The sequence below is a fragment of the Saccoglossus kowalevskii genome, chromosome 3 (assembly GCF_978046115.1).
Source record: "Saccoglossus kowalevskii chromosome 3, keSacKowa6.1, whole genome shotgun sequence".
NCBI classification, from domain to species: Eukaryota; Metazoa; Hemichordata; class Enteropneusta; family Harrimaniidae; genus Saccoglossus; species Saccoglossus kowalevskii.
Window position 1 is genome coordinate 43892438 of NC_140643.1, and position 24297 is coordinate 43916734.

General features: G+C 30.2%; 1 protein-coding gene across 1 annotated transcript in view; it reads left to right on the top strand.

Annotated features, from left to right (window-relative positions):
• Nucleotides 1-17308: 17308 nt before the first annotated feature.
• Nucleotides 17309-24297, top strand: part of LOC146748007 (leucine-rich repeat serine/threonine-protein kinase 2-like) — a 95539-nt gene continuing 88550 nt past the window's right edge. The window contains exons 1-5 of the mRNA XM_085497523.1: nt 17309-17471; nt 17649-17740; nt 17933-18012; nt 19644-19732; nt 19945-20073. Of these exons, the coding sequence (XP_085353649.1) occupies nt 17309-17471; nt 17649-17740; nt 17933-18012; nt 19644-19732; nt 19945-20073 (553 nt within the window). The remainder of the gene's footprint in view (nt 17472-17648; nt 17741-17932; nt 18013-19643; nt 19733-19944; nt 20074-24297) is intronic.

Consider the following 24297-nt stretch of genomic DNA (forward strand, 5'->3'; position numbering starts at 1 on the left):
CCTTTGATGTCATACGAGATTCCATCACGACCATGGAAAATGATTGGACAAGATTTATTTACATACAACAAAACTGACTACCTAATTACTGTTGATTACTATAGTGATTACTGGGAACTTGACAAATTAGATACAGATACAACTTCATCAACTATAGTTAACTGTACTAAATCACACTTTGCCAGACATGGCATTCCAGAGAATGTAATTTCAGACAACGGACCGCAATTCATATCCAATGAGTATGAAACTTTCGCACGCGAATGGGAATTCGAACATATAACCTGCTCACCGTACCACAGTCAAAGCAACGGGAAAGTCGAGTCAGCTGTCAAGATATCAAAAAAGATCATCAAGAAAACAAACAAAGACAAGAAAGACTTACAGCTAGCAATTTTAGATTGGCGAAATACACCCAGCACTGATGGCAGCAGCCCACTACAGAAATTAATGTCACGTAGAGCCCGCACACTATTACCAACTCCAGAAGTATTACTTCAACCACAAGTTATTCAAGGTGTAGCAGAAAACATCAAACTTAGAAAACAGAAGTCCAAATTTCATTATGACAAAAGTGCTAAAGAACTACCAGAGCTAAATATAGGTCAACAAGTTAGATTGCAACCTATATGTTATATGTTACTTGACCCTGTTCGATATTTCATTCGTTATCTGATTCGTTCAAGATCTTTGCATATGAGAAATGACTTTTAGCATCCTGATGCAGCATCAACATCCAGTGTGAACATTGAACTTTAATTAATCTTGATAAAAGAAGGGAGATGTTAGGGAGTTAGCCTTATGTAAGATATGGCGCCATCAGCGTCCATACTGATAACCCGCTTGTTTATACACTTAATGTATGCAGCCTCTTTCTGACCTCTCGGTATAGAATATAAACATGGCGTCTTAGATATGCTGTCAGTGTTCAGTCACTCGTCTTGTCATTAATTATCTTCAATGAACAGAACCCATAACAGGTCCCACATTTCTGACAGCGCGTAATTAAGTGCTGCCCTCTAGTGTCTATCTCAAGTTTAACTGTTACTATATGTTTAATTGTTTACGGGAAAACTGTGGGAATCGTGTAATCTATTCTCAGCTTCAAAAAATAGAAATAAATGACATTAAAAAAATTCTACAAAAGATAAGTTTACTTTTAATTAGCATATTTACTTGCGACAATAAATGTTTGTGATTGTGAACCAATCCTTGGCTTTCAATGTTACTACTAGTAAGGATATCGACGGGGATGCGATATTAAGCATACACACCAACTAGCAGGTAAAATTGAATCACTGTTAATACATGATACAAAACGTAATGGCAAACTATAGGCCATTCATCATATTTAAATCACACCACGATAACTTGACATACATATACGCTCAACAGAACTTATCAAGAAAGTGGCTATTCCAGCATGAATCGAACAACAGGCGTAGACAATTGTATTACAAAATGCGTCATAGCTTGTAACAAAATGCACAGTTTATTACAAAACGCGCCTGTACATACCCCTTGCACGAGACAGTCTTTGAACTTCTCGATACGTTATTTATCCAGGTGTCGAGTAATAACCTGGTGCTATGCTGGTACGTTGACGTTGCATACACTTTCTGCAGTTAATGAGCGGGAGTTGCCATCACATGTGTTTATATATATGTTCCCGTTTACATGTTATACGTACCCGGCTCAAATCATAAATTAGCAGAAGACCATACTCAAAAAATCATCGTAAATACCTCCAATGCCCATGTTTAATTATCTCCTGATTTAATCATTTTGTTTTTTATTTGCCGATGACGTTCACATTTTCATAGATTCGAGAAGTGAGTTTATGGTGGACAGAAACACCGTTTCATATTTAAATATCTTGGAATAATCGTATAGTCAATGGCCTAAAAACTATTGGCACAACAAGCGAAAAAAGCTTTCTCTCGTTCATTCAAAAAAATTATAATTAAAAAAAAAAATTATAATTGGGTGTGTGACATTGATTACTGGATACATGTTAGGAACTCCGGTCGTGTCCACACCGGAAGCAAATGCAGATACAACATAAGAGGCAATCGAATTTAATAAGGGGTTGCACATACTGTCTGCGACACCCCCTGCTTTGTAGCTAGACATATAAAAGAAGTGGAACTTTCTTCGCAACCAATTCCGACCCGGAAGTGATATGAATGAAACAAAGCTCGGAGTCTATGTACTTTAAAACAACCGTTAACGTGTATATACCTTGCCCACAATGTGTAAGTATACTAGTATATAAACATATATTGTTGTATATTAGCTCGTCACCAAATCAGAGTTATATTATTGCTAATGAGGATCTTATATTTGGTGCCAGTGTAGTGTCGGTGTCGTTTGTTATCGGGTGTTGCTGTCATTGTGAAACGACGCTGACCGGTGTAGTAGTTGCAGTCACTGTACATATACACTGCGTAGCGAGTCTAAAGTACCAATCTCCCAATAAGCATGCATGTTTGTGTTGGTACTGATATAGGTACTACGTGTGAGACTATATTCTGTTACTGAACGGTAATGCAATAAATGGATAAATTATACGGAACAATAAATTAGTAGTATAAGGAAGTGAACCTTGGACCGAGAAGTATCGTTGACGGTGAAGAGGAACTGCAACAATATTTCACAGATTTTTAGGATTAGATCTCCGCTCACTCAATACTATGTAGTTCAATTTCATCACCCAAATCTAAATTCGAATAACGTAGTATTTTTCGGACAGGGCTTCGTTTGTACCTTAAATATATAGAGTTATTACAAACCGGGTACCATTTTTATATTAATTACGCAGTGTTTTACAGACAATGTAACATTAGAATATTAATTACACAATGTTTTACGAACTATGTAACATCATCAGTGTTTTACAGACAATGTAACAATTTTATATTAATTACGCAATGTTTTACTGACTATGTATCATATTAGAATATTAATTACGCTATGTATCATTAGAATATTAATTACGCAGTGTTTTACTGACTATGTATCATATTAGAATATTAATTACGCAGTGTTTTACAAACAATGTAACATTTTTATATTAATTACGCAATGTTTTACGAACTACGTAACATTATAATATTAATTACGCAGTGTTTTACTGACTATGTATCATATTAGAATATTAATTACGCTATTTTTTGTGGACTATGTATCATTAGAATACTAATTACACAGTGTTTTACCAGCTATGTGTAACATTAGAATATTAATTACGCAGTGTTTTACGAACTATATATTATTAGAATATTAATTACGCAGTGTTTTACTGACTATGTATTATATTAGAATATTAATTATGCTATGTTTTGCGGACTATGTATCATTAGAATATTAATTACGCAGTGTTTTACCAGCTATGTAACATTAGAATATTAATTACGCAGTGTTTTACGAACTGTGTAACATTAGAATATTAATTACGCAGTGTTTTACGAACTATATATCATTAGAATAGTAATTACGCAGTGTTTTTCGGACTATGTATCTTTAGAATAGTAATTACGCAGTGTTTTACGAACTATATATCATTAGATTATTAATTACGCAGTGTTTTACGAACTATATATCATTAGAATATTAATTACGCAGTGTTTTACGGACTATGTATCATTAGAATATTAATTACGCAGTGTTTTATGGACTATATATCATTAGATTATTAATTACGCAGTGTTTTACGGACTATGTATCATTAGAATATTAATTACGCAGTGTTTTAGAACTATGTATCATTAGAATATTAATTGCGCAGTGTTTTAGGACTATGTATCATTAGAATATTAATTGCGCAGTGTTTTACGGACTATATATCATTAGATTATTAATTACGCAGTGTTTTACGGACTATGTATCATTAGAATATTAATTACGCAGTGTTTTACGAACTATGTATCATTAGAATATTAATTGCGCAGTGTTTTAGGACTATGTATCATTAGAATATTAATTGCGCAGTGTTTTACGGACTATATATCATTAGATTATTAATTACGCAGTGTTTTACGGACTATGTATCATTAGAATATTAATTACGCAGTGTTTTACGAACTATATATCATTAGAATATTAATTACGCAGTGTTTTACGAACTATATATCATTAGATTGTTAATTACGCAGTGTTTTACGAACTATATATCATTAGAATATTAATTACGCAGTGTTTTACGAACTATATATCATTAGATTGTTAATTACGCAGTGTTTTACGGACTATATATCATTAGATTATTAATTACGCAGTGTTTTACGGACTATGTATCATTGGATATTAATTGCGCACTGTTTTACGGACTATGTATCATTAGATTATTAATTACGCAGTGTTTTACGGACTATATATTATTAGATTATTAATTACGCAGTGTTTTTCGGACTATATATTATTAGAATATTAATTACGCAGTGTTTTAGGACAATGTATCATTAGAATATTAATTACGCAGTGTTTTACGGACTATCTATCATTAGAATATTTATTACACAGTGTTTTACGGACTACGTGTCATTAGAATATTAATTACGCAGTGTTTTACGGACTATGTAACATTAGAATATTAATTACGCAGTGTGTTACAAACAATGTAACATTTTTATATTAATTACGCAATGTTTTACGAACAATGTAACATTAGGATATAAATTACGCAGTGTTTTACGGACTATGTATCATTATAATATTAATTACGCAGTGTTTTACTGACTATGTATCATATTAGAATATTAATTACGCTATTTTTTGTGGACTATGTATCATTAGAATACTAATTACACAGTGTTTTACCAGCTATGTGTAACATTAGAATATTAATTACGCAGTGTTTTACGAACTATATATTATTAGAATATTAATTACGCAGTGTTTTACTGACTATGTATTATATTAGAATATTAATTATGCTATGTTTTGCGGACTATGTATCATTAGAATATTAATTACGCAGTGTTTTACCAGCTATGTAACATTAGAATATTAATTACGCAGTGTTTTACGAACTGTGTAACATTAGAATATTAATTACGCAGTGTTTTACGAACTATATATCATTAGAATAGTAATTACGCAGTGTTTTTCGGACTATGTATCTTTAGAATATTAATTACGCAGTGTTTTATGGACTATATATCATTAGATTATTAATTACGCAGTGTTTTACGGACTATGTATCATTAGAATATTAATTACGCAGTGTTTTACGAACTATGTATCATTAGAATATTAATTGCGCAGTGTTTTAGGACTATGTATCATTAGAATATTAATTGCGCAGTGTTTTACGGACTATATATCATTAGATTATTAATTACGCAGTGTTTTACGGACTATGTATCATTAGAATATTAATTACGCAGTGTTTTACGAACTATATATCATTAGAATATTAATTACGCAGTGTTTTACGAACTATATATCATTAGATTGTTAATTACGCAGTGTTTTACGAACTATATATCATTAGAATATTAATTACGCAGTGTTTTACGAACTATATATCATTAGATTGTTAATTACGCAGTGTTTTACGGACTATATATCATTAGATTATTAATTACGCAGTGTTTTACGGACTATGTATCATTGGATATTAATTGCGCACTGTTTTACGGACTATGTATCATTAGATTATTAATTACGCAGTGTTTTACGGACTATATATTATTAGATTATTAATTACGCAGTGTTTTTCGGACTATATATTATTAGAATATTAATTACGCAGTGTTTTAGGACAATGTATCATTAGAATATTAATTACGCAGTGTTTTACGGACTATCTATCATTAGAATATTTATTACACAGTGTTTTACGGACTACGTGTCATTAGAATATTAATTACGCAGTGTTTTACGGACTATGTAACATTAGAATATTAATTACGCAGTGTGTTACAAACAATGTAACATTTTTATATTAATTACGCAATGTTTTACGAACAATGTAACATTAGGATATAAATTACGCAGTGTTTTACGGACTATGTATCATTAGAATATTAATTACGCAGTGTTTTACTGACTATGTATCATGTTAGAATATTAATTACGCTATGTTTTGCGGACTATGTATCATTAGAATATTAATTACGCAGTGTTTTACCAGCTATGTAACATTAAAATATTAATTACGCTTTGTTTTACGAACTGTGTAACATTAGATTATTAATTACGCAGTGTTTTACGGACTATGTATCATTAAAATATTAATTACGCAGTGTTTTACGGACTATGTATCATTAGAATAGTAATTACGCAGTGTTTTAAGGACTATGTGTCATATTAGAATATTAATAACGTAGTGTTTTACGGACTATGTATCATAAGAATATTAATTACGCAGTGTGTTACAAACAATGTAACATTTTTATATTAATTACGCAATGTTTTACGAACTATGTAACATTAGAATATTAATTACGCAGTGTTTTACGGACTATGTATCATTAGAATATTAATTACGCAGTGTTTTACTGACTATGTATCATATTAAAATATTAATTACGCTATGTTTTGCGGACTATGTATCATTAGAATATTAATTACGCAGTGTTTTACCAGCTATGTAACATTGGAATATTAATTACCCAGTGTTTTACGAACTGTGTAACATTAGAATATTAATTACGCAATGTTTTACGAACTATATATTATTAGAATATTAATTACGCAGTGTTTTACTGACTATGTATCATATTAGAATATTAATTATGCTATGTTTGCGGACTATGTAGCATTAGAATATTAATTACGCAGTGTTTTACCAGCTATGTAACATTAGAATATTAATTACGCAGTGTTTTACGAACTGTGTAACATTAGAATATTAATTACGCAGTGTTTTACGAACTATATATCATTAGAATAGTAATTACGCAGTGTTTTTCGGACTATGTATCTTTAGAATAGTAATTACGCAGTGTTTTACGGACTATGTGTCATATTAGAATATTAATAACGTAGTGTTTTACGGACTATGTATCATTAGAATATTAATTACGCAGTGTTTTACGGACTATGTATCATTAGATTATTAATTAGGCAGTGTTTTATGAACTATGTATCATTGGAAAATTAATTACGCAGTGTTTTGCGGACTATGTATCATTAGAATATTAATTACGCAGTGTTTTATGGACTATATATCATTAGATTATTAAATACGCAGTGTTTTACGGACTATGTATCATTAGAATATTAATTACGCAGTGTTTTAGAACTATGTATCATTAGAATATTAATTACGCAGTGTTTTAGGACTATGTATCATTGGAATATTAATTGCGCAGTGTTTTACGGACTAGATTATTAATTACGCAGTGTTTTACGGACTATGTATCATTAGAATATTAATTACGCAGTGTTTTACGAACTATATATCATTAGATTATTAATTACGCAGTGTTTTACGAACTATATATCATTAGAATATTAATTACGCAATGTTTTACGAACTATATATCATTAGATTGTTAATTACGCAGTGTTTTACGAACTATATATCATTAGATTATCAATTACGCAGTGTTTTACGGACTATATATTATTAGATTATTAATTACGCAGTGTTTTTCGGACTATATATTATTAGAATATTAATTACACAGTGTTTTAGGACAATGTATCATTAGAATATTAATTACGCAGTGTTTTACGGACTATGTATCATTAGAATATTAATTACGCAGTGTTTTAGGACTGTGTATCATTAGAATATTAATTGCGCAGTGTTTTACGGACTAGATTATTAATTACGCAGTGTTTTACGGACTATGTATCATTAGAATATTAATTACGCAGTGTTTTACGAACTATATATCATTAGATTATTAATTACGCAGTGTTTTACGAACTATATATTATTAGATTATTAATTACGCAGTGTTTTTCGGACTATATATTATTAGAATATTAATTACGCAGTGTTTTAGGACAATGTATCATTAGAATATTAATTACGCAGTGTTTTACGGACTATCTATCATTAGAATATTTATTACACAGTGTTTTACGGACTACGTGTCATTAGAATATTAATTACGCGGTGTTTTACGGACTATGTAACATTAGACTATTAATTACGCAGTGTTTTACATACAATGTAACATTTTTATATTAATTACGCAATGTTTTACGAACTATGTAACATTATAATATTAATTACGCAGTGTTTTACGGACTATGTATCATTAGAATATTAATTACGCAGTGTTTTACTGACTATGTATCATATTAGAATATTAATCACGCTATGTTTTGCGGACTATGTATCATTAGAATATTAATTACGCAGTGTTTTACCAGCTATGTAACATTAGAATATTAATTACGCAGTGTTTTACGAACTGTGTAACATTAGATTATTAATTACGCAGTGTTTCACGGACTATGTATCATTAGAATATTAATTACGCAGTGTTTTGCGGACTATGTATCATTAGAATAGTAATTACGCAGTGTTTTACGGACTATGTGTCATATTAGAATATTAATAACGTAGTGTTTTACGGACTATGTATCACTAGAATATTAATTACGCAGTGTGTTACAAACAATGTAACATTTTTATATTAATTACGCAATGTTTTACGAACTATGTAACATCAGAATATTAATTACGCAGTGTTTTACGGACTATGTATCATTAGAATATTAATTACGCAGTGTTTTACTGACTATGTATCATATTAGAATATTAATTACGCTATGTTTTGCGGACTATGTATTATTAGAATATTAATTACGCAGTGTTTTACCAGCTATGTAACATTAGAATATTAATTACGCAGTGTTTTACGAACTGTGTAACATTAGATTATTAATTACGCAATGTTTTACGGACTATGTGTCATATTAGAATATTAATAACGTAGTGTTTTACGGACTATGTATCACTAGAATATTAATTACGCAGTGTGTTACAAACAATGTAACATTTTTATATTAATTACGCAATGTTTTACGAACTATGTAACATTAGAATATTAATTACGCAGTGTTTTACGGACTATGTATCATTAGAATATTAATTACGCAGTGTTTTACTGACTATGTATCATATTAGAATATTAATTACGCTATGTTTTGCGGACTATGTATCATTAGAATATTAATTACGCAGTGTTTTACCAGCTATGTAACATTAGAATATTAATTACGCAGTGTTTTACGAACTGTGTAACATTAGAATATTAATTACGCAATGTTTTACGAACTATATATCTTTAGAATATTAATTACGCAGTGTTTTCCTGACTATGTATCATATTAGAATATTAATTACGCTATGTTTTGCGGACTATGTATCATTAGAATATTAATTACGCAGTGTTTTCCCAGCTATGTAACATTAGAATATTAATTACGCAGTGTTTTACGAACTGTGTAACATTAGAATATTAATTACGCAGTGTTTTACGAACTATATATCATTAGAATAGTAATTACGCAGTGTTTTTCGGACTATGTATCATTAGAATAGTAATTACGCAGTGTTTTACGGACTATGTAACATTAGAATATTAATTACGCAGTGTTTTACAGACAATGTAACATTTTTATATTAATTACGCAATGTTTTACGAACTATGTATCATTAGATTATTAATTAGGCAGTGTTTTATGAACTATGTATCATTGGAAAATTAATTACGCAGTGTTTTACGGACTATGTATCATTAGAATATTAATTACGCAGTGTTTTATGGACTATATATCATTAGATTATTAATTACGCAGTGTTTTACGGACTATATATTATTAGATTATTAATTACGCAGTGTTTTTCGGACTATATATTATTAGAATATTAATTACGCAGTGTTTTAGGACTATGTATCATTAGAATATTAATTACGCAGTGTTTTACGGACTATGTGTCATATTAGAGTATTAATAACGTAGTGTTTTACGGACTATGTATCATTAGAATATTAATTACGCAGTGTGTTACAAACAATGTAACATTTTTATATTAATTACGCAATGTTTTACGAACTATGTATCATTAGAATATTTATTACACAGTGTTTTACGGACTACGTGTCATTAGAATAGTAATTACGCAGTGTTTTACGGACTATGTATCATTAGAATATTAATTACGCAGTGTTTTATGGACTATATATCATTAGATTATTAATTACGCAGTGTTTTACGGACTATATATTATTAGATTATTAATTACGCAGTGTTTTTCGGACTATATATTATTAGAATATTAATTACGCAGTGTTTTAGGACTATGTATCATTAGAATATTAATTACGCAGTGTTTTACGGACTATGTGTCATATTAGAATATTAATAACGTGGTGTTTTACGGACTATGTATCATTAGAATATTAATTACGCAGTGTGTTACAAACAATGTAACATTTTTATATTAATTACGCAATGTTTTACGAACTATGTATCATTAGAATATTTATTACACAGTGTTTTACGGACTACGTGTCATTAGAATAGTAATTACGCAGTGTTTTACGGACTATGTAACATTAGAATATTAATTACGCAGTGTTTTACATACAATGTTACATTTTTATATTAATTACGCAATGTTTTACGAACTATGTAACATTATAATATTAATTACGCAGTGTTTTACGGACTATGTATCATTAGAATATTAATTACGCAGTGTTTTACTGACTATGTATCATATTAGAATATTAATCACGCTATGTTTTGCGGACTATGTATCATTAGAATATTAATTACGCAGTGTTTTACCAGCTATGTAACATTAGAATATTAATTACGCAGTGTTTTACGAACTGTGTAACATTATATTATTAATTACGCAGTGTTTTACGGATTATGTATCATTAGAATATTAATTACGCAGTGTTTTACGGACTATGTATCATTAGAATAGTAATTACGCAGTGTTTTACGGACTATGTGTCATATTAGAATGTTAATAACGTAGTGTTTTACGGACTATGTATCATTAGAATATTAATTATGCAGTGTGTTACAAACAATGTAACATCTTTATATTAATTACGCAGTGTTTTACGGACTATGTATCATTAGAATAGTAATTACGCAGTGTTTTACTGACTATGTATCATATTAGAATATTAATTACGCTATGTTTTGCGGACTATGTATCATTAGAATATTAATTACGCAGTGTTTTACCAGTTATGTAACATTAGAATATTAATTACGCAGTGTTTTACGAACTATGTACCATCAGAATATTAATTACGCAGTGTTTTACGGACTATGTATCATTAGAATATTAATTACGCAGTGTTTTACTGACTATGTATCATATTAGAATATTAATTACGCTATGTTTTGCGGACTATGTATCATTAGAATATTAATTACGCAGTGTTTTACCAGCTATGTAACATTAGAATATTAATTACGCAGTGTTTTACGAACTATATATCATTAGATTACTAATTACGCAGTGTTTTACGAACTATATATCATTAGAATATTAATTACGCAATGTTTTACGAACTATATATCATTAGATTGTTCATTACGCAGTGTTTTACGAACTATATATCATTAGATTATTAATTACGCAGTGTTTTACGAACTATATATCATTAGAATATTAATTACGCAGTGTTTTACGAACTATATATCATTAGATTGTTAATTACGCAGTGTTTTACGAAATATATATCATTAGATTATTAATTACGCAGTGTTTTACGGACTATGTATCATTGGATATTAATTGCGCCCTGTTTTACGGACTATGTATCATTCGATTATTAATTACGCAGTGTTTTACGGACTATATATTATTAGATTATTAATTACGCAGTGTTTTTCGGACTATATATTATTAGAATATTAATTACGCAGTGTTTTAGGACAATGTATCATTAGAATATTAATTACGCAGTGTTTTACGGACTATCTATCATTAGAATATTTATTACACAGTGTTTTACGGACTACGTGTCATTAGAATATTAATTACGCGGTGTTTTACGGACTATGTAACATTAGACTATTAATTACGCAGTGTTTTACATACAATGTAACATTTTTATATTAATTACGCAATGTTTTACGAACTATGTAACATTATAATATTAATTACGCAGTGTTTTACGGACTATGTATCATTAGAATATTAATTACGCAGTGTTTTACTGACTATGTATCATATTAGAATATTAATCACGCTATGTTTTGCGGACTATGTATCATTAGAGTATTAATTACGCAGTGTTTTACCAGCTATGTAACATTAGAATATTAATTACGCAGTGTTTTACGAACTGTGTAACATTAGATTATTAATTACGCAGTGTTTCACGGACTATGTATCATTAGAATATTAATTACGCAGTGTTTTACGGACTATGTATCATTAGAATAGTAATTACGCAGTGTTTTACGGACTATGTGTCATATTAGAATATTAATAACGTAGTGTTTTACGGACTATGTATCACTAGAATATTAATTACGCAGTGTGTTACAAACAATGTAACATTTTTATATTAATTACGCAATGTTTTACGAACTATGTAACATCAGAATATTAATTACGCAGTGTTTTACGGACTATGTATCATTAGAATAGTAATTACGCAGTGTTTTACTGACTATGTATCATATTAGAATATTAATTACGCTATGTTTTGCGGACTATGTATTATTAGAATATTAATTACGCAGTGTTTTACCAGCTATGTAACATTAGAATATTAATTACGCAGTGTTTTACGAACTGTGTAACATTAGATTATTAATTACGCAGTGTTTTACGGACTATGTGTCATATTAGAATATTAATAACGTAGTGTTTTACGGACTATGTATCACTAGAATATTAATTACGCAGTGTGTTACAAACAATATAACATTTTTATATTAATTACGCAATGTTTTACGAACTATGTAACATTAGAATATTAATTACGCAGTGTTTTACGGACTATGTATCATTAGAATATTAATTACGCAGTGTTTTACTGACTATGTATCATATTAGAATATTAATTACGCTATGTTTTGCGGACTATGTATCATTAGAATATTAATTACGCAGTGTTTTACCAGCTATGTAACATTAGAATATTAATTACGCAGTGTTTTACGAACTGTGTAACATTAGAATATTAATTACGCAATGTTTTACGAACTATATATCTTTAGAATATTAATTACGCAGTGTTTTCCTGACTATGTATCATATTAGAATATTAATTACGCTATGTTTTGCGGACTATGTATCATTAGAATATTAATTACGCAGTGTTTTACCAGCTATGTAACATTAGAATATTAATTACGCAGTGTTTTACGAACTGTGTAACATTAGAATATTAATTACGCAGTGTTTTACGAACTATATATCATTAGAATAGTAATTACGCATTGTTTTTCGGACTATGTATCATTAGAATAGTAATTACGCAGTGTTTTACGGACTATGTAACATTAGAATATTAATTACGCAGTGTTTTACAGACAATGTAACATTTTTATATTAATTACGCAATGTTTTACGAACTATGTATCATTAGATTATTAATTAGGCAGTGTTTTATGAACTATGTATCATTGGAAAATTAATTACGCAGTGTTTTACGGACTATGTATCATTAGAATATTAATTACGCAGTGTTTTATGGACTATATATCATTAGATTATTAATTACGCAGTGTTTTACGGACTATATATTATTAGATTATTAATTACGCAGTGTTTTTCGGACTATATATTATTAGAATATTAATTACGCAGTGTTTTAGGACTATGTATCATTAGAATATTAATTACGCAGTGTTTTACGGACTATGTGTCATATTAGAGTATTAATAACGTAGTGTTTTACGGACTATGTATCATTAGAATATTAATTACGCAGTGTGTTACAAACAATGTAACATTTTTATATTAATTACGCAATGTTTTACGAACTATGTATCATTAGAATATTTATTACACAGTGTTTTACGGACTACGTGTCATTAGAATAGTAATTACGCAGTGTTTTACGGACTATGTATCATTAGAATATTAATTACGCAGTGTTTTATGGACTATATATCATTAGATTATTAATTACGCAATGTTTTACGGACTATATATTATTAGATTATTAATTCCGCAGTGTTTTTCGGACTATATATTATTAGAATATTAATTACGCAGTGTTTTAGGACTATGTATCATTAGAATATTAATTACGCAGTGTTTTACGGACTATGTGTCATATTAGAATATTAATAACGTAGTGTTTTACGGACTATGTATCATTAGAATATTAATTACGCAGTGTGTTACAAACAATGTAACATTTTTATATTAATTACGCAATGTTTTACGAACTATGTATCATTAGAATATTTATTACACAGTGTTTTACGGACTACGTGTCATTAGAATAGTAATTACGCAGTGTTTTACGGACTATGTAACATTAGAATATTAATTACGCAGTGTTTTACATACAATGTAACATTTTTATATTAATTACGCAATGTTTTACGAACTATGTAACATTATAATATTAATTACGCAGTGTTTTACGGACTATGTATCATTAGAATATTAATTACGCAGTGTTTTACTGACTATGTATCATATTAGAATATTAATCACGCTATGTTTTGCGGACTATGTATCATTAGAATATTAATTACGCAGTGTTTTACCAGCTATGTAACATTAGAATATTAATTACGCAGTGTTTTACGAACTGTGTAACATTATATTATTAATTACGCAGTGTTTTACGGATTATGTATCATTAGAATATTAATTACGCAGTGTTTTACGGACTATGTATCATTAGAATAGTAATTACGCAGTGTTTTACGGACTATGTGTCATATTAGAATGTTAATAACGTAGTGTTTTACGGACTATGTATCATTAGAATATTAATTATGCAGTGTGTTACAAACAATGTAACATCTTTATATTAATTACGCAGTGTTTTACGGACTATGTATCATTAGAATAGTAATTACGCAGTGTTTTACTGACTATGTATCATATTAGAATATTAATTACGCTATGTTTTGCGGACTATGTATCAATAGAATATTAATTACGAAGTGTTTTACCAGCTATGTAACATTAGAATATTAATTACGCAGTGTTTTACGAACTATGTATCATCAGAATATTAATTACGCAGTGTTTTACGGACTATGTATCATTAGAATATTAATTACGCAGTGTTTTACTGACTATGTATCATATTAGAATATTAATTACGCTATGTTTTGCGGACTATGTATCATTAGAATATTAATTACGCAGTGTTTTACCAGCTATGTAACATTAGAATATTAATTACGCAGTGTTTTACGAACTGTGTAACATTAGATTATTAATTACGCAGTGTTTTACGGACTATGTGTCATATTAGAATATTAATAACGTAGTGTTTTACGGACTATGTATCATTAGAATATTAATTACGCAGTGTTTTATGGACTATGTATCATTAGAATATTAATTACGCAGTGTTTTACGGACTATGTATCATTAGAATATTAATTACGCAGTGTTTTACCAGCTATGTAACATTAGAATATTAATTACGCAGTGTTTTACGAACTGTGTAACATTAGAATATTAATTACGCAATGTTTTACGAACTATATATCTTTAGAATATTAATTACGCAGTGTTTTCCTGACTATGTATCATATTAGAATAATAATCACGCTATGTTTTGCGGACTATGTATCATTAGAATATTAATTACGCAGTGTTTTACCAGCTATGTAACATTAGAATATTAATTACGCAGTGTTTTACGAACTGTGTAACATTATATTATTAATTACGCAGTGTTTTACGGATTATGTATCATTAGAATATTAATTACGCAGTGTTTTACGGACTATGTATCATTAGAATAGTAATTACGCAGTGTTTTACGGACTATGTGTCATATTAGAATGTTAATAACGTAGTGTTTTACGGACTATGTATCATTAGAATATTAATTATGCAGTGTGTTACAAACAATGTAACATCTTTATATTAATTACGCAGTGTTTTACGGACTATGTATCATTAGAATAGTAATTACGCAGTGTTTTACTGACTATGTATCATATTAGAATATTAATTACGCTATGTTTTGCGGACTATGTATCAATAGAATATTAATTACGAAGTGTTTTACCAGCTATGTAACATTAGAATATTAATTACGCAGTGTTTTACGAACTATGTATCATCAGAATATTAATTACGCAGTGTTTTACGGACTATGTATCATTAGAATATTAATTACGCAGTGTTTTACTGACTATGTATCATATTAGAATATTAATTACGCTATGTTTTGCGGACTATGTATCATTAGAATATTAATTACGCAGTGTTTTACCAGCTATGTAACATTAGAATATTAATTACGCAGTGTTTTACGAACTGTGTAACATTAGATTATTAATTACGCAGTGTTTTACGGACTATGTGTCATATTAGAATATTAATAACGTAGTGTTTTACGGACTATGTATCATTAGAATATTAATTACGCAGTGTTTTATGGACTATGTATCATTAGAATATTAATTACGCAGTGTTTTACGGACTATGTATCATTAGAATATTAATTACGCCGTGTTTTAGAACTATGCATCATTAGAATATTAATTACGCAGTGTTTTAGGACTCTGTATCATTAGAATATTAATTACGCAGTGTTTTACGGACTATCTATCATTAGAATATTAATTACACAGTGTTTTACGGACTATGTATCATAAGAATATTAATTTCGCAGTGTTTTACGGACTATCTATCATTAGAATATTAATTGCGCAGTGTTGTATGGACTATGTAACATTAGAATAGTAATTACGCAGTGTTTTAGGACTATGTATCATTAGAATATTAATTACGCAGTTTTTTACGGACTATGTATCATTAGAATATTAATTGCGCAGTGTTTTACGGACTATGTATCATTAGAATATTAATTACACAGTGTTTTACGGACTATGTATCATTAGAATATTAATTACGCAGTGTTTTAAAGACTATGTATCATTAGAATATTAATTACTTAGTGTTTTACAGACTATGTATCATTAGAATATTAATTACGTAGTGTTTTACGAACTATGTATCATTAGAATATTAATTACACAGTGTTTTACGGACTATGTAACATTAGAATATTAATTACGCAGTGTTTTACGAACTATGTAACATTAGAATATTAATTACGCAGTGTTTTACGGACTATGTATCATTAGAATATTAATTACGCAACGTTTTAAGGACTTTGTATCACCTTTATATTTAGCAGCAATGGTAAAAAAGCTGACGAGCACATTACTTCCACGTATGGGCAGAAAAACGGTATTTAAAGAAGAACTGAGAACGCTAGAATTAGTAGTAGAGTTTAAAACCGACACGCGGCCAAACTGTCTCGTCGAAAAGACAACCGAGTTGGTAAAACTACTTAATAACGGTAAAGTAGGCCTACCATTGAATGTTTTCAAAATGCACATTGAAGTGAAACCCAGCAATACATAACGAGATTGTGGCGTTATGAGTTATACTGTATGTGTGTATATTCTGCATTTCCGTTGTTTTGATTTATAATAATCATGTTTAATTACATAATTACAAATATTTCAAATATTAGATAAATGTATACGATTAATAGAAGGATATGAATTACACAATTATATCATCAACATGATTGAAACATTCCCGACTGATGAGGGCGCACAGAAAGTAAGTAATGTAGGGAACGTCAATATATATCTCAAGGAAACAACTTGCTTTCTATTTGACATCTGCCATGTATTATTACACATTACTATCACACTCAGTTAACTGTTTTTTTTTTTACAAAATGATTGAATTTCTACTTGAATATTTTAAAGTTGTTTCCACAATAACTATTAAGCTAGCTTTATTTTGCAGGTAGGATACGACTGTTTGGCAAAACTAATCAAGAAAAGCGATAGACTAAGGGCTCGCATTATTCAGTGTGATTTGTACAGGTTTGTAGTCATAATTACATGTTTTATTTATTTATTTATTTATTTATTTACTTGTTTGTCTGTCTGTCTGTCTGTCTGTCTGTCTGTCTGTCTGTCTGTCTGTCTGTCTGTCTGTCTGTCTATTTATTTATTTATTTATTTAGTTAGTTAGTTATTTAGTTAGTTATTTAGTTATTTAGTTATTTGTTGCTACCCTTTCAAAGCATGGGCTCACTTTTACAGGAGCTGCAAAATTAAAGATACATTTCTTAAAATAAGTACAAGAAATACTGTTATAGATCAAGAAAAATAACATATAACAAAATTAATATTAGTACAATAAAAATAACATTACAATCTACTTATTAGTGTGAAAATGTTGTTCTAAAGTCCATGGCATCAACTAAAAATTCTTTCATAAGTTTGTCTATGGTGTAACATATTTCTTTGTTATAACCTTGAGTGATATCTCCCAGAAGAAAGCATACTAACTCTTCGTTATTCAGTTGCTGGAAGTTATCAGATAAATTTGTTTCTTTCATCTTCAATAACATTTCTTTTATTTCACACATTAAGTTGACCCTTTTTATTTTAAAACTTGGACATTGCAAAATAAATGTTCGACAGGTTTCTTCATTGTTTTCAAATTATGTCATCTTCACTATTATTTTCCCATTTTCTTTTTTCATATGCTAACCCAAGACTACATGATCTTGCTCTGAATTTTAGTTGTGCTCCTTTAAAGTTATTTATTGACTGAAGATATTTCTCACTTTTCAAGCTAGTTTTGAATTTTCTATAATATTTAAGGCTTGATTTTAACTTTATATCTTCTCTCCACTTGGATTCGTCATGTTTCAGAACTAATGTTTTTATCAGTTAAGTTTGTAAACTGTTTTTTGTGTGTTTATTTTGGCATATATTATATCATCTGTATATTTTAGCCAGTTCCAAAATATGTAACTTCTATGTTGTTCAATTTTTTGGTTTAACTCATTTAATTTGGTAAAACTTTTGTCCACCTGGATTCATTCATTTCATTTCGTCTCTTATAATATTTTAACTTTATTATATCTAATCTACTTTTCATTGTATTCAACCCAAGATCACCAAGAACAGCTTCATTTACAGTCTTTCGCTGACTTTTCACTATAAATTTTCCAACTGTTCTTTGCAGTTTTTCCAAACTCTCTACATTTGATAAACTAGGCGTTACTATTTCACCAGCATATTCTAATGAGGGCGTATTAGATTATTCCATAGTGATAACCCATAATCTATCCATGACTTCCAAGGGTTGCTTTCATTACTGGGAATAGTTTGTTGAATTTTTCACTTATTTTTACACAGTGAATATGGTCAGACAGGTTTCTGGTGAACCAGTAGCCTAAATATTTGTATTCATTAGATTCTTTATTTTTTAAATCTCCAATATACCATTCCTTATGTCTATTTATTCTTTTATTTACTATCAAGATATTAGATTTTTCCCCATTAATGGACATATTATGCGTATATTGTTGAGTTAACACACAAAAACGAGATTGAGAAAAGTGTTTAATTTATATAACCGTTATTCAATATATATTTGTTGTCGTGTCATCGTCATCGTGGTTGGTGTTCTTTCATTCCGTTTAAATCTCTCCCAACAGGCATATTAGAATACCATTCACAAATGTTTTACATAGCACAGAAGTACTCGCCCCCGCATTGGAAGTCCTGACACATTTGGCGACAGAAGGTAATTCCGTATGCCTCTGAGCACCTAGGTTAAGAACATGGGTTAATGAGAGCTGAATATTGTATTCAGTGAACACAACTCTTTACATAAGTGCTAGTTTTAATCTTGTTATGTATAATGTATTTTGTGAGAACGCATTAAATATGAGTAAAATAATTAAATGGAATTCCCTAGCCGGGCAAGGCAATTCATTTATATTACTTTTTCACTAGAATGTCGAATCCAGTCAATGGTGGAAGATGGTGTGGTAACATGTATATTCGATGCAGTCAGAACGCATCAAGCTGATTTAAATATTCAGATAGCGGCTCATAGTGCTCTTGTCAATTTCCTAAAAAATGGTGCGTTCATTGCAATTTGTATTATTTGTAAACTTATTATGCATTAATAATTAAATTTAAGTTGTCAATGTAGGTGAGCCACGTAGTATATTCACTGTTACGTCATATGACACATTTATCTCGGTAGTTTGATGTGATCTAGCTACCATTCATTTAGCTAATTTGATGTGAACTAGCTACCATTCATTTAGGTAGTTTGATGAGATCTAGCTACCATTCATTCCTTTAGGTAGTTTAATGTGATCCAGCTACCATTCATTTCGCTAATTTGATGAGATCTAGCTACCATTCATTTAGCTAATTTGATGTGATCTAGCTACCATTCATTTAGCTAATTTGATGAGATTTAGCTACCATTCATTTAGCTAATTTGATGAGATCTAGCTACCATTCATTTAGCTAATTTGATGTGATCTACCTACCATTCATTTAGCTAATTTGATGTGATCTAGCTACCATTCATTTAGCTAATTTGATGAGATTTAGCTACCATTCATTTAGCAAATTTGATGAGATCTAGCTACCATTCATTCATTTAGGTAGTTTAATGTGATCCAGCTACCATTCATTTCGCTAATTTGATGAGATCTAGCTACCATTCATTTCGCTAATTTGATGAGATCTAGCTACCATTCATTTAGCTAGTTTGATGAGATCTAGCTACCATTCATTCAGCTAATTTGATGAGATTTAGCTACCATTCATTTAGCTAATTTGATGAGATCTAGCTACCATTCATTCATTTAGGTAGTTTAATGTGATCCAGCTACCATTCATTTCGCTAATTTGATGAGATCTAGCTACCATTCATTTCGCTAATTTGATGAGATCTAGCTACCATTCATTTAGCTAGTTTGATGTGATCTAGCTACCATTCATTAAGCTAATTTGATGTGATTTAGCTACCATTCATTTAGGTAGTTTGATGTGATCTAGCTACCATTCATTTGCTAATTTGATGTAATCTAGCTACCATTCATTTAGGTAGTTTGATGTGATCTAGCTACCATTCATTTCGCTAGTTTGATGTGATCTAGCTACCATTCATTTCGCTAATTTGATGAGATCTAGCTACCATTCATTTCGCTAATTTGATGAGATCTAGCTACCATTCATTTAGCTAGTTTGATGAGATCTAGCTACCATTCATTTAGCTAGTTTGATGTGATCTAGCTACCATTCATTTAGGTATTTTGATGTGATCTAGCTACCATTCATTTCGCTAGTTTGATGCGATCTAGCTACCATTCATTTCGCTAATTTGATGAGATCTAGCTACCATTCATTTCGCTAATTTGATGAGATCTAGCTACCATTCATTTCGGTATTTTGATGTGATCTAGCTACCATTCGTTTAGCTAGTTTGATGTCATCTAGCTACCATTCATTTAGCTAATTTGATGAGATCTAGCTACCATTCATTTAGCTAATTTGATGTGATCTAGCTACCATTCATTTAGGTAGTTTGATGTCATCTAGCTACCATTCATTTCGCTAGTTTGATGCGATCTAGCTAACATTCATTTAGGTAGTTTGATGTGATCTAGCTACCATTCATTTAGCTAATATGATGTCATCTAGCTACCATTCATTTAGCTAGTTTGATGCGATATAGCTGCCATTCATTTAGCTAATTTGATGTGATCTAGCTACCATTCATTTAGGTGGTTTGACGTCATCTAGCTACCATTCATTTAGCTAATTTGATGAGATCTACCTACCATTCATTTAGGTAGTTTGATGTCATCTAACTACCATTCATTTAGGTAGTTTGATGTGATCTAGCTACCATTCATTTAGCTAATTTGATGTGATCTAGCTACCATTCATTTAGGTAGTTTGATGTCATCTAGCTACCATTCATTTAGCTAATTTGATGAGATCTACCTACCATTCATTTAGCTAGTTGAAATCATCTAGATACCATTCATTTAGCTAATTTGATGTCATCTAGCTACCATTCATATAGTTAATTTGATGCGATCTAGCTACCATTCATTTAGCTAGTTTGATGTCATCTAGCTACCATTCATTTAGCTAATTTGATGTCATCTAGCTACCATTCATTTAGCTAGTTTGATGCGATCTAGCTACCATTCATGTAGCTAATTCGATGACATCTAGCTACCATTCATTTAGCTAATTTGATGTGATCTAGCTACCATTCATTTAGGTAGTTTGATGTCATCTAGCTACCATTCATTTAGGTAGTTTTATGTGATCCAGCTACCATTCATTTCGCTAATTTGATGAGATCTAGCTACCATTCATTTCGCTAATTTGATGTGATCTAGCTACCATTCATTTAGCTAATTTGATGAGATTTAGCTACCATTCATTTAGCTAATTTGATGAGATCTAGCTACCATTCATTCATTTAGGTAGTTTAATGTGATCCAGCTACCATTCATTTCGCTAATTTGATGAGGTCTAGCTACCATTCATTTCGGTAATTTGATGAGATCTAGCTACCATTCATTTAGCTAGTTTGATGTGATCCATCTACCATTCATTAAGCTAATTTGATGTGATTTAGCTACCATTCATTTAGGTAGTTTGATGTGATCTAGCTACCATTCATTTGCTAATTTGATGTAATCTAGCTACCATTCATTTAGGTAGTTTGATGTGATCTAGCTACCATTCATTTCGCTAGTTTGATGTGATCTAGCTACCATTCATTTCGCTAATTTGATGAGATCTAGCTACCATTCATTTCGCTAATTTGATGAGATCTAGCTACCATTCATTTAGCTAGTTTGATGAGATCTAGCTACCATTCATTTAGCTAGTTTGATGTGATCTAGCTACCATTCATTTAGCTAATTTGATGAGATCTACCTACCATTCATTTAGGTAGTTTGATGTCATCTAACTACCATTCATTTAGGTAGTTTGATGTGATCTAGCTACCATTCATTTAGCTAATTTGATGTGATCTAGCTACCATTCATTTAGGTAGTTTGATGTCATCTAGCTACCATTCATTTAGCTAATTTGATGAGATCTACCTACCATTCATTTAGCTAGTTGAAATCATCTAGCTACCATTCATTTAGCTAATTTGATGTCATCTAGCTACCATTCATATAGTTAATTTGATGCGATCTAGCTACCATTCATTTAGCTAGTTTGATGTCATCTAGCTACCATTCATTTAGCTAATTTGATGTGATCTAGCTACCATTCATTTCGCTAGTTTGATGCGATCTAGCTACCATTCATTTAGGTAGTTTGATGTCATCTAGCTACCATTCATTTAGCTAATTTGATGAGATCTAGCTACCATTCATTTCGCTAGTTTGATGAGATCTAGCTACCATTCATTCCTTTAGGTAGTTTAATGTGATCCAGCTACCATTCATTTCGCTAATTTGATGAGATCTAGCTACCATTCATTTAGCTAATTTGATGTGATCTAGCTACCATTCATTTAGCTAATTTGATGAGATTTAGCTACCATTCATTTAGCTAATTTGATGAGATCTAGCTACCATTCATTTAGCTAATTTGATGTGATCTACCTACCATTCATTTAGCTAATTTGATGTGATCTAGCTACCATTCATTTAGCTAATTTGATGAGATTTAGCTACCATTCATTTAGCAAATTTGATGAGATCTAGCTACCATTCATTCATTTAGGTAGTTTAATGTGATCCAGCTACCATTCATTTCGCTAATTTGATGAGATCTAGCTACCATTCATTTCGCTAATTTGATGAGATCTAGCTACCATTCATTTAGCTAGTTTGATGAGATCTAGCTACCATTCATTCAGCTAATTTGATGAGATTTAGCTACCATTCATTTAGCTAATTTGATGAGATCTAGCTACCATTCATTCATTTAGGTAGTTTAATGTGATCCAGCTACCATTCATTTCGCTAATTTGATGAGATCTAGCTACCATTCATTTCGCTAATTTGATGAGATCTAGCTACCATTCATTTAGCTAGTTTGATGTGATCTAGCTACCATTCATTAAGCTAATTTGATGTGATTTAGCTACCATTCATTTAGGTAGTTTGATGTGATCTAGCTACCATTCATTTGCTAATTTGATGTAATCTAGCTACCATTCATTTAGGTAGTTTGATGTGATCTAGCTACCATTCATTTCGCTAGTTTGATGTGATCTAGCTACCATTCATTTCGCTAATTTGATGAGATCTAGCTACCATTCATTTCGCTAATTTGATGAGATCTAGCTACCATTCATTT